Here is a 15,293-nt window from a genome sequence, read left to right as displayed (position 1 = left end):
TAATACAAGATACACCATTCTCAATAGATGTCACAGCTAACCTCCTCCTCCTCCTGTACACTGACTAATAACCTCTATATACAGTAGATATCACTTATTGTGAATGGTGGATCCTGTGTTATCTACTGTATATAGAGGTGATATCAGTCATTGTACAGGAGGAGGAGGTGAGCTGTGAAATCTAGCATTGTGAATAGTGGATCCTGTGTCATCTACTGTATATAGAGGTGTTATCAGTCATTGTACAGAAGGAGGAGGAGAGCTCTGACATCACCTATTGTAAAGGGTGGATCCTGTGTCATTTACTGTATATAGAGGTGATATCAGTCATTCTACAGGAGGCGGAGGTGAGCTGTGACATCACCTATTGTGAATAGTGGATCCTGTGTTATCTACTGTATGTAGAGGTTATCACTCATTGTACAGAAGGAGGAGGTGAGCTGTGATATCACCTATTGTAAATGATGGATCCTGTGTCATCTACTGTATATAGAGGTATTATCAGTCATTGTATGGGAGGAGGTGAGCTGTGACATCACCTATTGTGAATAGTGGATCCTTTGTTATCTACTGTGTATAGAAGTGATATCAGTTATTGTACAGGAGGAGGTGAACTGAGAAATCACCTACTGGTGAATGGTGAATCCTGTTACCTACTGTATATAGAGGCCTTATTAGTCAAGGTACAGAGGGAGGAGGTGAGCTGTGATATCACTTATTGTGAATAATGGATCGTGTTATCACAGCTCACCTCTTCCTCCTGTACAATGACTGATAACTCTTCTATATACAGTAGATAACACAGGATCCACCATTCACAATAGGTGATGTCACAGCTCACCTCCTCCTGTACAATGACTGATAATACCTCTCTATACAGTAGATGACAGAGGATCCCCCATTCACAATAGATGTAGATGTCACAGCTCACCTCCCTTCTCCTGTATAATCACTGATAACACCTCTATAATACAGGAGATACATGATCCACCATTCACAATAGGTGATGTCACAGCTCACCTCCTCCTCTTGCACAAAATTTGTCCAAATTAGAGCATGCTTAATAGAGTAAACAAAAAAGAAAAAAAAGATTATAGAGGGCTACTGAAGAAAAAGCTATCAGCCCATCCACAAGATGTGTAAGATGCTGTAGATCGGGGGTTTTGGTGACAGAGACCCCATAGATAGTATACTTCATAAAACAGCTGGAGATAGATAGTAAAGAACAGGCGGACATACAGTTAGGTCCAGAAATCTTTGGACAGTGACACAATTTTCGCGAGTTGGGCTCTGCATGCCACCACATTGGATTTGAAATGAAACCTCTACAACAGAATTCAAGTGCAGTTTGTAACGTTTAATTTGAAGGTTTGAACAAAAATATCTGATAGAAATTGTAGGAATTGTCACATTTCTTTACAAACACTCCACATTTTAGGAGGTCAAAAGTACATTGGACAAATAAAACCAAACCCAAACAAAATATTTTTATTTTCAATATTTTGTTGCGAATCCTTTGGAGGCAATCACTGCCTTAAGTCTGGAACCCATGGACATCACCAAACGCTGGGTTTTCCTCCTTCTTAATGCTTTGCCAGGCCTTTACAGCCGCAGCCTTCAGGTCTTGCTTGTTTGTGGGTCTTTCCGTCTTAAGTCTGGATTTGAGCAAGTGAAATGCATGCTCAAGTTGGGTTAAGATCTGGTGATTGACTTGGCCATTGCAGAATGTTCCACTTTTTTGCACTCATGAACTCCTGGGTAGCTTTGGCTGTATGCTTGGGGTCATTGTCCATCTGTACTATGAAGCGCCGTCCGATCAACTTTGCGGCATTTGGCTGAATCTGGGGCTGAAAGTATATCCCGGTACACTTCAGAATTCATCCGGCTACTCTTGTCTGCTGTTATGTCATCAATAAACACAAGTGACCCAGTGCCATTGAAAAGCCATGCATGCCCCTGCCATCACGTTGCCTCCACCATGTTTTACAGAGGATGTGGTGTGCCTTGGATCATGTGCCGTTCCCTTTCTTCTCCAAACTTTTTTTCTTCCCATCATTCTGGTACAGGTTGATCTTGGTCTCATCTGTCCATAGAATACTTTTCCAGAACTGAGCTGGGCTTCATGAGGTGTTTTTCAGCAAATTTAACTCTGGCCTGTCTATTTTTGGAATTGATGAATGGTTTGCATCTAGATGTGAACCCTTTGTATTTACTTTCATGGAGTCTTCTCTTTACTGGTGACTTAGAGACAGATACTCCTACTTCCCTGAGAGTGTTCTGGACTTTCAGTTGATGTTGTGAACGGGTTCTTCTTCACCAAAGAAAGTATGCAGCGATCATCCACCACTGTTGTCATCCGTGGACGCCCAGGCCTTTTTGAATTCCCAAGCTCACCAGTCAATTCCTTTTTTCTCAGGATGTACCCGACTGTTGATTTTGCTACTCCAAGCATGTCTGCTATCTCTCTGATGAATTTTTTCTTTTTTTTCAGCCTCAGGATGTTCTGCTTCACCTCAATTGAGAGTTCCTTAGACCGCATGTTGTCTGGTCACAGCAACAGCTTCCAAATGCAAAACCACACACCTGTAATCAACCCCAGACCTTTTAACTACTTCATTGATTACAGGTTAACGAGGGAGATCACTTCAGAGTTAATTGCAGCCCTTAGAGTCCCTTGTCCAATTACTTTTGGTCCCTTGAAAAAGAGGAGGCTATGCATTACAGAGCTATGATTCCTAAACCCTTTTCTCTGATTTGGATGTGAAAACTCTCATATTGCAGCTGGGAGTGTGCACTTTCAGCCCATATTATATATATAATTGTATTTCTGAACATGTTTTTGTAAACAGCTAAAATAACAAAACTTGTGTCACTGTCCAAATATTTCTGGCCCTGACTGTACCTCCCTCAATATGGCCATCACTGTGGACTCAAACTCCCATTGATCTAGAAGTTTAAACCTATGAAGGTTTTATCTTTCTTGAGTTCCCCTTTAAGTATAATATCTGCCATCTAAATTTACAACACCGGCCATTAATGAAGCCCCCCCCAAAAGTACTTACAGCCACCAAGCACTGCTCCACGAATGGCGTCAGGACGTGCGGCCGGATGTGTGTCACCATGATGTCCCTGAAGTCCATGGCGTTGATTGTCCCAGTGTGGTCCGTGTCGCGCTGCACAAACGCTTGTCTGGCATGTTCCAGCTGGATCTCCTGCAATTTAAGAAGCAGACGTTGGTGATGGTAAAACACGGCAGCGACCATGCATCTGAAGAAGGCATCATGGGGATAGTGCGATGGACACAGCCAAACGTAAACGTGTCCGTTGCGAAGGCAGTCCAAAATCCGATCCTTAAAGGGAATCTGTCGACAGGTTTTTCCTGATTCCAGAGATGTGTCACTTATTAGGCTGGGTACTGTAGTATCAATGCAATCAGTGTTTTATAAGCTGGAGATTATTACTGTAGGACTAGGTGTCACATGGCTACAGATCCAACCCCGCCCCCACCACCGATTGGCAGCTTGCTCACCGTGTACACAGAAATCTACCAATCACTGGTGTGGGTGGGGCTTATACTGAGCTCTGCTATGTCCACAGCAGAGAAAACAGGAATTTTATCAAAACGGCAACAAACAGTCCAGTAAGTAGCACATCACTGGAATCCGGGTATCTGCCCCTATATCATGCTGTTCTCAAATTACATAGCAAAAAAATCTGCTGCTTCATTGTGCCCTCACAATTATCTGTTGAATGAAACCGTCTACATCAGCAGACGTATTGGGGTCTTAACATTGGACTCCTGGGTCTCCTGGACTTCTGGTGTGGACCGGTGCTTCTTCTATGTAATCAGTTACTGCACTGGAGACGTCTGAAAAAGTGATGTTTTCCTAATATCCCCTTAATCTGAAATTAAACTAATTAAAGGGATTTTCCCTCCAAATTTCCACTGGGTAATTCATGAGTCAGATATTGAAGACGTATCTGCAGGATAGATATTTAATATGTGATCAGCGGTGGCCTGACGTCAGGCACTTTCACTCATCAGGTCTTGAGAAATAGAGTCAGAAGCACCACAGCGCCACACTCTGTGTAGTGGCCGCTCTCAGGTATTACAGCTAAGTGACTCACTTTATTCTTCTGCACTACCAAGAACGGCCACTCGACAGTGTATGGGCGCTTGTAGTGTTCTGAACTATCTATTTCTGCCACGGGACCTGCTAACCGCTCATCAGTGGGGGTCCGGCCATCACTATCAGATTGATGCAGGTCCATCTTAGGCCCTGTGCGCACTTGCCGGTTTTTGCCGCGGATTTGCTGCATGTTTCGCTGCAAAAAATGTTCATAACATCTCTGCAGTGATTCACCAGCAAATCCTATGGGGAACAAAAAATGCTGTGCGCACTATGCGGATTTTGACAGCTGCATGTTTTGCTGCGGGATTCCCGCAGCAAAAAACAATTGCATGTCACTTCTTCTCCGCACGTCGCTGCGGAATTGCACTCCATTGACTGCATGAAATCGTGATATCCCGCAGGGAATAACGCAGGCAGCAAATTCTGTGCGGTTCATTGCGTTTTCCTGCGTTATTCCCTCCGGTATTTCGCGTTTTCGGGGCATAATGTTCATCGCTGCCTGCGGTTTTGCAGGGAAGTGATGTCATTATGACAGGAAGAGGAAGCGGAGCAGAGAGTAAACACACACACATCACACACAGACATATAGAATACACATACAAATCAAACGTACATATAAAAATAAAAAAAAACAAAAACAAAAAAAAATGTGGGCTCCGCCGTATTTTTACCGTCCAGCCGAGGTAAGCACACAGCGGCGGCAGGCTGGGGAGGGCGAGGGTTAATGCCCCCCCCCCCCTCCCGCAGCCGAAAATATCAGCCCGCCGCTGCCCCGAGAATGTTGCATCCATTATGCGACAGCCCCGGAGTGTCCCCCGGCTCTTCCAGATTGCCGTGATGCGGTGGCAATCCAGGTAATAAGGAGTTAAATGGTTAAATGGCAGCGTCCAGGCTTAATCATGGCAGCGTCTAAGACAGCTTTGATGATTAACCCGTAAGTAAAGTGAATAAACACACCGAAAAATCCTTTATTTTACATAAAACACAATAAAGCCCCCCTCTTTCACCCCTTTATTAACCCCTCCCAACACACAGCTCCGGCGTAATCCCCGCAGGTCCCACGACGCTTGCAGACTGCTGCAACCGCAACTGACACATATTGAATGCATCCTCGTAACGAGCCTGCAGAGGTAACCACAGGTCATTTCTCACGGTCGGTAATATGAACACACTACCGCTCGTGAGAACTGCGGTGTCCTCACAGAGACTATCTATAGATTGATCTGTCCCCCTATCTAGCTATCTATTGATTATCTATCCCTCTCCCTCTCTTTCTCCCTCTCCCTATATCCATCCATCCCTCCCTCCATCCCTCCCCTCCATCCATCCCTCCCCTCCATCCCTCCCCTCCATCCCTCCCCTGCATCCCTCCCCTGCATCCCTCCCCTCCATCCATCCCTCCCTCCATCCATCCCTCCCCTCCATCCCTCCCCTCCATCCCTCCCTCCCTCCATCCCTCCCTCCCTCCATCCCTCCCCTCCATCCCTCCCCTCCATCCATCCATGCCTCCATCCCTCCCTCCCTCCCTCCATGCCTCCATCCCTCCATCCATGCCTCCATCCCTCCCTCCCTCCATCCCTCCCTCCATGCCTCCATCCATCTCTCTATTTATCTCAGAAGGAAATGACTTTTTTTTTTCTTTTTTCTTCTTCAATGTGCTTTATTGCATTGAATGCATTAAAACACATCTAGCAACCTGTGTAAAAAACGCACCAAAACATGCGGATTTCGGTGCGGGTTTTTTGCATTTTTTTTCCGCGGGTGCGGTAATCTTTCAGTGCCTGCGGAATTTTTTAGGAAAATTCCTTTTTCCAGTGCGCACAGGGCCTAAAGGATAGGCAATCAATATCAATATCTTGAAGAACGTCCAAGTCCTGCCCTATTGGGGGTCTGTACGTTTGCACCCCCCACTAATTTGCAACTGCTGTCATAGCTCGCAAAATTTTACCACCTAACAGAATGGGGCAAAAATTCTGTAACCGTAAACCGGCAGAATTGCCAGCACTCGGGATGAGTGTTGAGTAGTGATGGGCGAACATGAACTGTAAAGTTTTTGGTGTGTACCGGATACCTAGTGTCTGCGCACGGACACCGAAGACTGACTTCTCAGTGAAGTCTGTGTTACTGTTCAGGTTCGGCCACCCTAATGAAAGAAAAGGGGAAAAAAAAAGAAGACAAAAAAGGGGAGTAAAGCAGGACAATTATACTTACTGAGTCTCCTGTGCAGCTGTCTCACTGCTTCCGGGTCCGCTCATTAATCCTTATGAATATGCACCGCTTTTCCCCCGCCCACCCTCTGTGACAGCGTCTGTGATTGGTTGTAGTCAGGCTACCTGCGTCTGTGATTGATTGCAGTCAGACTGCCGGACTTTCTGATTGGTTGTGGAGTGTAAAAATATATCATTTGAAAAAAATGGTCTAGGGTCACGCGTATATTGATACCCAGTACAGATAAAGCAGACAACGCACACAGCTGGAGGCTGCCACCTGAAGTCAGCTCCTGTCAAAAAAAAAAAAAAAAAGCACCAAAAAACCATCTGCAGTCTGACTGCAACCAATCACAGATGCTGTCACACAGGGTGGGCGGGGAAAGCAGTGAATATGCATGAGAGCTAATGAGCAGACTAGGAAACAGTGAGAGAGCCGTACGGGGAGACTCAGCAAATATATCTGTCCTGCTTTAACCCTTTTAGCCCTTACTAACACCACTTTACTGTCAACAAGTAGGGGTCCCCATAAACTTATATGGAGTTCGGCGTCCGGGCTCATATTCATGTTCAAGCCCGGTCCCAAAGCAGGCAAAAGCCCGGTCCCAAAGCAGGCAAAAGCCCGGTCCCAAAGCAGGCAAAAGCCCGGTCCCAAAGCAGGCAAATGCCCGGTCCCAAAGCAGGCAAATGCCCGGTCCCAAAGCAGGCAAATGCCCGGGTCCCAAACCAGGCTAAAGCCCGGTCCCAAACCAGGCTAAAGCCCGGTCCCAAAGCACAAACCAGGCTAAAGCCCGGTCCAAACCAGGCTAAAGCCCGGTCCCAAAGCAGACTAAAAGCCCGGTCCCAAAGCAGACTAAAGCCCGGGTCCCAAAGCAGACTAAAGCCCGGTCCCAAAGCAGACTAAAGCCACGGTCCCAAAGCAGGCAAAAGCCCCGGTCCCAAAGCAGGCAAAAGCCCGGTCCAAAGCAGGCAAAAGCCCGGTCCCAAAGCAAGGCAAAAGCCCGGTCCCCAAAGCAGGCAAAAGCCCGGTCCCAAAGCAGGCAAAAGCCCGGTCCCAAAGCAGGCAAAAGCCCGGTCCCAAAGCAGGCAAATGCCCGGTCCCAAAGCAGGCTAAAGCCCGGTCCCAAAGCAGGCTAAAGCCCGGTCCCAAAGCAGACTAAAAGCCCGGTCCCAAAGCAGACTAAAGCCCGGGTCCCAAAGCAGGCAAAAGCCCGGTCCCAAGCAGGCAAAAGCCGGTCCCAAAGCAGGCAAAAGCCCGGTCCTAAAGCAGGCAAAAGCCCGGTTCCAAAGCAGGCAAAAGCCCGGTCCAAAGCAGACTAAAGCCCGGTCCAAAGCAGACTAAAGCCCGGTCCCAAAGCAGACTAAAGCCACCGGTCCCAAAGCAGACTAAAGCCCGGTCCCAAACCAGACTAAAGCCCGGTCCCAAACCAGACTAAAGCCCGGTCCCAAACCAGACCTAAAGCACGGTCCCAAACCAGACTAAAGCACCGGTCCCAAACCAGACTAAAGCCCGATCCCAAACCAGACTAAAGCCCGGTCACAAACCAGACTAAAGCCCAATCAGCCGGACCAGAACATCTGCGGGTTTGCCCATCTCGTGTTGAGTGTTGCAAAACTACAAATCTCAGCAAGCCCTGACTGCTACAGTCTGGCATGGTAGCTTTGCAGCAGCTGGAGAGTAAAAAGTTGCTGCCTTGTCTAACTCAACCATTGAGGGAATGCTAGGATTCATCTTTAGAATTTTTGGATTGTTCAGTTGCCGGATTGATCTGATTTACTACGCCCGGAAGACCATAAATGATCTATGACGGGTTTTAGAAGAGGAGGCGTGGAGGTTTATGGATTGGCCAGGGAGCCTGCTGATGTATAGACGTGCTGAGCGCTCCGGCTTTCATGTGGCCGCAACATCTTTCAGGAAATCGGATGCGGGATGTTTCAGCTTCCTCCTCGGGAGTCCTGACCACAGCGCGCTGTAAGGAGGAAATGTTAGTGCCGCTGGTGGAACGCGCCGGCTCCTCGCTCGCGGTGGCTTTCAAGCTTCTCAGCTGATGGACCAAGTGTACGGAAGAAGAACATAAAAAATGCGTTCGGGTCCCATCTGGTCCCGGTTTAAGGGGGCGACATGAAAAGAAAGTGAAGTTAAACAAGCGTCTCCGCGTACACTCGGGTTACAGGTCTAGACATTGTAACGAGAGCATAACTCATGCACAGAGCTGTGGATTCCTGGCCCGGTGCTGGCCGTAAGCGACACATCATGGAGAAGCCTGCAGGACACATTCAGCTCTGTACAGGTCCAATATGAGAAATTTGTGAAACCCCCACCCCAAAAAAAGAAAAAAAAAACAACAAAAAAACAAGATCATGTTTATTTTTGGCACATAAGGTAATGAAGAGTTAAAGGGAACCTGTCACCAGAGAGGAGGGCGCCGGGCCGGACAAAGAGAGAGAGAGAGGAGGGCGCCGGGCCGGACAGAGAGAGAGAGAGAGGAGGGCGCCGGGCCGGACAGAGAGAGAGAGAGAGAGAGGAGGGCGCCGGGCCGGACAGAGAGAGAGAGAGGAGGGCGCCGGGCCGGACAGAGAGAGAGAGAGGAGGGCACCGGGCTGGACAGAGAGAGAGAGAGAGAGAGAGAGAGAGAGAAGGGCACAGAGAGAGAGAGAGAAGGGCACAGAGAGAGAGAGAGAAGGGCACAGAGAGAGAGAGAGAAGGGCACAGAGAGAGAGAGAGGAGGGGAGAGGGAGAGAGAGGGAGGAGGGGAGAGGGAGAGAGAGGGGGAGAGAGAGAGAGAGAGAGAGAGAGAGAGAGAGAGAGAGAGAGAGAGAGAGAGAGAGAGAGAGAGAGAGAGAGAGAGAGAGAGAGAGAGAGAGAGGAGGGCGCCGGGCCGGACAGAGAGAGAGAGAGAGAGAAGGACGCCGGGCCAGACAGAGAGAGAGAGGAGGGCGCCGGGCCAGACAGAGAGAGAGAGGAGGGCGCCGGGCCAGACAGAGAGAGAGAGGAGGGCGCCGGGCCAGACAGAGAGAGAGACAGAGAGAGAGAGGAGGGCGCCGGGCCGGACAGAGAGAGAGAGGAGGGCGCCGGGCCGGACAGAGAGAGAGAGGAGGGCGCCGGGCCGGACAGAGAGAGAGAGAGGAGGGCGCCGGGCCGGACAGAGAGAGAGAGGAGGGCGCCGGCCGGACAGAGAGAGAGAGGAGGGCGCCGGGCCGGACAGAGAGAGAGAGGAGGGCGCCGGCCGGACAGAGAGAGAGAGGAGGGCGCCGGGCCGGACAGAGAGAGAGAGGAGGGCGCCGGGCCGGACAGAGAGAGAGAGGAGGGCGCCGGGCCGGACAGAGAGAGAGAGGAGGGCGCCGGGCCGGACAGAGAGAGAGAGGAGGGCGCCGGGCCGGACAGAGAGAGAGAGGAGGGCGCCGGGCCGGACAGAGAGAGAGAGGAGGGCGCCGGGCCGGACAGAGAGAGAGGAGGGCGCCGGGCCGGACAGAGAGAGAGGAGGGCGCCGGGCCAGACAGAGAGAGAGGAGGGCGCCGGTCCAGACAGAGAGAGAGGAGGGCGCCGGGCCAGACAGAGAGAGAGGAGGGCGCCCGACAAGAGAGAGAGGAGGGCGCCCGACAAGAGAGAGAGGAGGCGCCCGACAAGAGAGAGAGGAGGCGCCCGACAAGAGAGAGAGGAGGCGCCCGACAAGAGAGAGAGGAGGCGCCCGACAAGAGAGAGAGGAGGCGCCCGACAAGAGAGAGAGGAGGCGCCCGACAAGAGAGAGAGGAGGCGCCCGACAAGAGAGAGAGGAGGCGCCCGACAAGAGAGAGAGGAGGCGCCCGACAAGAGAGAGAGGAGGCGCCCGACAAGAGAGAGAGGAGGCGCCCGACAAGAGAGAGAGGAGGCGCCCGACAAGAGAGAGAGGAGGCGCCCGACAAGAGAGAGGAGGCGCCCGACAAGAGAGAGAGGAGGCGCCCGACAAGAGAGAGAGGAGGCGACCGACAAGAGAGAGGAGGCGACCGACAAGAGAGAGGAGGCGACCGACAAGAGAGAGGAGGCGCCCGACAAGAGAGAGAGGAGGCGACCGACAAGAGAGAGGAGGCGACCAACAAGAGAGAGGAGGCGACCAACAAGAGAGAGGAGGCGACCGACAAGAGAGAGGAGGCGACCGACAAGAGAGAGGAGGCGACCGACAAGAGAGAGGAGGCGCCCCGACAAGAGAGAGGAGGCGCCCGACGAGAGAGGAGACGCCAGAGTGGAGAGCAGCGACACCCATTGGACCCGACCACCCTCTAGGTGAGTATTATAAAAGGTGTGTTAAAAACAGCTCAGCCTGGGCTCTTATATACAGTATTCTGTGATGCTGTATAGAAGAGCGCACTGGTGGTGGCCGCAGGTTATAGTCGCCAAATCTGGTGACAGGTTCCCTTTAAGATTGCATTTTGTTTTTTTTTATTTATTTGTATTCTATAATTTAAGCATATTTGTTACAAAAGGAGTCCACACCCTGACCCCCAAAAAGTGAGAACTTGGATTCTCTAAACAGGGCAAATTTCCTCAATTCTTACCTGTGGTTATCTCCGTGGATGCAGGGTCGGCCTCTCCCTGCCATCTTTACTAGCACCAGAACTGACATCACCGTCCACCTATTACAGTAACACTGTGATTGGCTGCAGTGATCTGATGACATGAGCAGCGAGGCATCCAATGATGCCGTTTAAAGTCACTTGACCGCTGCAGCCAATCAGAGGTGAACTGTGACATCATAACGTCCGGTGCCGCTACAGACCCCGGAACGATTTCGACCAATGTGAGTGATAGTGTGTAAAAGTGGAAGAATTATATTTGCAGGGGTTTCAAGATTGTACTTTATAAATTTGGCATCCGGTACTCACCAGCAAAAACTGAGTGAATTCTGCATAGGGTAGAAGCCTCTTCCGGTCCTTGCCGAAGTGAAGCTGGATGAATTCACAGTTCCAGTTGAACGGTATACGCTGGTGAATGGTGGTCTGGCCAAAGACTTGCTTTACATCCTCTGTGAACAAAAAGAAAAAAAAAATATTCTTATTTCCACAAGCAGCATTTCCCAGCAGCACCCGGCTTCTTCTCAGTGCTGCAGAGCCCACCTCTCCTTCTCTTGAGTTGGATGATTCAGATGTGTGCTGGAGGTCAGCTGACTGATGAATGTGTAAAACAGCACAGGCTTCCAACACAGCCCGTCTACTCTGTTCTTAGGTCAGCTACATCAATCACAGATATCTGGCACATCATCAAGCTAATCCATATTTAGAATACACTATTCTTCCGAACACTCTGAGTTTGCACATTAATCTGCCAAACACAACAAATGAAGTCGCCTGCGCGTTTCTACATCACTGTTCTGTTATCTGGTTTCCAGCAGAGATCAACAGTTCTGCACTCTGCTCTACTCTGCCTCCACTATGGAGCATGAAATTCACAACATGGCAGAATCATATTTATATACAAACAGCATGAATGTCTTTGGATCTTGATTGGTGCAGCTTATCCACCTTCCAGACTATCCTGTGTGTTGTCCACATTCAGGGAGATTAGATACATTGCCATGGATTGCAAACTACTTGATTACCGTATTTTTCGCTTTATAAGACGCACCTGATTATAAGACACCCCCCCAAATTTGGTGAAGGAAAAGAGAATTTTATTTTTTTTTAATGTTAAATGTGGTCCGTCTTATAATGCCAGTGTCCATCTAACAAATCATATAGGGTATATGTTCCTCATAGCCCCCCCATCCTAAAATTATCCCCCTTAATCTGGATATGGCCCCCTTATATTGTATAGCCCCCTTGTGCTGGCACACGTCCCCCAGTGATGCCACATGTCCCCCATTGATGGCACACGTCCCCTATTGCTGGAACACGTCCCCTATTGATGGAACATGTCCCCTATTTATGGCGCACGTCGTCCTGTGTTGATACACGTCCCCTATTGCTGGCACACGTCCCCTATGGATGGCACACGTCTCCTATGGATGGCACACGTCTCCTATGGATGGCACACGTCTCCTATGGATGGCACACGTCTCCTATGGATGGCACACGTCTCCTATGGATGGCACACGTCTCCCTGTGCTGCCCATGACCCCCTATGGATGGCACACGTCCCCCTTTGCGGCCCATGGCCCCCTATGGATGGCACCCCCCCCCTGTTAGATATCGCCCCCAGGCTGCTGCCCATAGTAAAATAAAACACTCTTTCCTTACCTTCTCAGCACTGTCCTCCCTCCTGTCTCCCTCCGTGTGGTTGAGCTCCTTCACTTCCTGGTTCTCGGTGCCGGCCATGGGATCGGCACAGCAGAGTGATATATCATCTCTGCGTGCCTGATCACAGCGGCAGCAGGAGACCGGGAGATCAGCGCTGGAGAAGGTAAATAAAGAGTTTTTTATTTTACCAATGGCAGCAGCATGAGGGCCATATCTAACACAGGGGGGAGCATGTGCCATCAAAGGGGGGCGCAGGCAGATATAATATGCGGCGCTGCCCCAGCCCATCACCGCGGTGCGGTTTCGGCACCACGGTGATGGACAGCGGCAGTGCATATTATATGAGCAGGAGATCTAACGCTGGCTCCTGCAGCCTCTACCAGCCTCCAGCAGCACTCCAGAGCTGCTCCCCCCTTCCCTGGGCTCTGTAGTGTGTGTGTGTAAAAAAATTATATATATATATATATATATATATATATATATATATATATATATATATATATATATATATATATATATATATATATATATATATATATATATATATATATATATATATATATATATATATATATATATATATATATATAAAATATATATATATAAAATATATATATATAAAATATATATATATAATATATATATAAAATATATGTCTGTGTGCGTGCCTCTGGATAAGTGCCTCATAAGTGTCAGAAATATACCGGAAATGAACCAGACATGACCAGAAGGTAAACTTCAGCTCTTTCTAACCAAGCTTTCCACTGACACAACTTACTTTTTAAATCATATACTTACCACACTACTCCCACCATGTTCACCTATGCCCTCACAGTCTTTGCCCCTCTCCTCCTCACTCTCCTTCGCTATCCCCACACCCCAGCACCCTCTAAGCAAATATTCATCTCCCCCTCCCTCCTGCCTTCTCATCTGTCCTCATCTGCTGACCTATTCCTGAACCTCAGATCGCTCCTAATATCGCGCAGACCATGCCGCCCACTCTCCTTCTCCCACCTGCTCTCCCTTTCTCTACTCCTTCTCACTGCTGGTGACATAGCCCCCAATCCTGGCCCCCCATGGATGGTACACCCCTCTTTATCACCCACACACCACTCTCCACATAATAGTAACTACCGCAATCTATCCAACATAAAAACTATTCCCCTCTCACCGACTCCGCCGCCCCCTCTCTCAGGAGCGCTCTGGAATGCCCGCTCAGTGTGTAATAAACTGCACATCATTCATGATCTCTTTACCTCCAGCAATCTATCCTTTCTGGGCATCACCGAAACATGGCTGACACCATCCAACTCTGCCTCCCCAGCTGCACTATGCTACGGTGGCCTGCACTTCTCCCACACTCCTCGCCCTGGCAATAGACAAGGTGGAGGAGTGGGCCTCCTTCTTTCTAACAACTACAACTTCACCACAATCCCACCTCTACCCTCCCTCGACCTGCCTTCCTTTGAAGTGCACTCTGTCCGAATCTATTCTCCCTCCAACCTCCAAGTGGCTGTCATATACAGACCCCCGGGCGCCACCACTGCCTTCCTCGACCACTTTTCTGCCTGGCCTCTACACTTTCTCTCTGCTGACATTCCCACCATCATCATGGGTGACTTCAACATCCCCACTGACACTCGCCAACAAGCTGCTTCCAAACTCCTCTCCCTTGCTTCGTCTTTTGGCTTAACTCAGTGGTCCACCTCTGCCACCCACAAAGATGGACACACACTAGACCTTATCTTCACCCGCCTCTGTTCCCTTTCTGACTTCACAACTTCCCCCCTCCCCCTATCTGACCACCATCTACTGACCTTTTCAGCCCTGTCCTCCTCACCTACCCCCCTGTCCAGCACCTAGCACATCCCCGCAGAAACCTTGCACACCTCAACATGCACACCCTCGCCGACTCTATCCTCCCACTGTCCTCCATATCGTCCCTCCACGACACAGACAGCGCCACCACTTTCTACAACACCACCCTCACATCAGCTATTGATTCAGTCGCTCCCCTTGTGCATGGCAGAGTGAGACGAATCAATAGACAGCCCTGGCACAACAGCCTCACTAAAAAACTTCGGCAAAGGTCTAGGGCTGCAGAGCGACGCTGGAAGAAAACGCACTCCCAGGAAGACTTCACCACATTCAAAAATGCAATTCACACATTTCGCTCAGTCCTCACCTCCGCTAAACACGATTACTTCAGAAACCTCATATCCTCTCTAACACACAACCCCAAACAGTTATTCAACAATTTCAACTCCCTCCTTCGCCCGCCACTGCCCCCTCCAACCTCCCTCATTTCTGCAGAAGACTTTGCCACCTATTTCCAAGAAAAAAATCGACCTAATAAGGCAAGTCTTCTCTGCTCAGCCACCACAACCCCTTCATGTAGCTGACCACTGCCCCTCTCCCATAAACTTCCTCCCCACCATCACCGAAGGAGAGCTTGCACATCTTCTCTCAAAAGCGCACCTCACCACCTGCGCACTTGACCCCATGCCATCCCACCTCCTTCCCAACCTCACCACCATCCTTATTCCAGCCTTAACCCACCTCTTCAACCTATCTTTAACGACTGGAACCTTCCCCTCTGCCTTTAAACATGCAACAGTCACACCTATCCTAAAGAAACCTTCCCTCGATCCAACCTCTACTACCAGCTATCGCCCCATATCACTACTCCCACTTGCCTCAAAACTCCTGGAACAGCATGTCCATGCTGAACTTTCCTCCCACC

At 49.6% G+C, this 15,293-nt stretch overlaps 1 protein-coding gene across 1 annotated transcript in view; it reads right to left on the bottom strand.

Moving 5' to 3' along the window:
* The window catches only part of SLC25A13 (solute carrier family 25 member 13), a 168,593-nt gene that overhangs the window by 80,254 nt on the left and 73,046 nt on the right, over positions 1-15,293 (bottom strand). The window contains 2 exon segments of the mRNA XM_075316869.1: positions 3,063-3,212; positions 11,201-11,340. Of these exon segments, the coding sequence (XP_075172984.1) occupies positions 3,063-3,212; positions 11,201-11,340 (290 nt within the window).

Source organism: Anomaloglossus baeobatrachus, chromosome 6 (genome assembly GCF_048569485.1).
Source record: "Anomaloglossus baeobatrachus isolate aAnoBae1 chromosome 6, aAnoBae1.hap1, whole genome shotgun sequence".
In the NCBI taxonomy this organism is placed as follows: Eukaryota; Metazoa; Chordata; class Amphibia; order Anura; family Aromobatidae; genus Anomaloglossus; species Anomaloglossus baeobatrachus.
The sequence above is the reverse complement of the archived record's forward strand: the minus strand, read 5'-3'. Positions and strand labels throughout refer to the sequence as shown.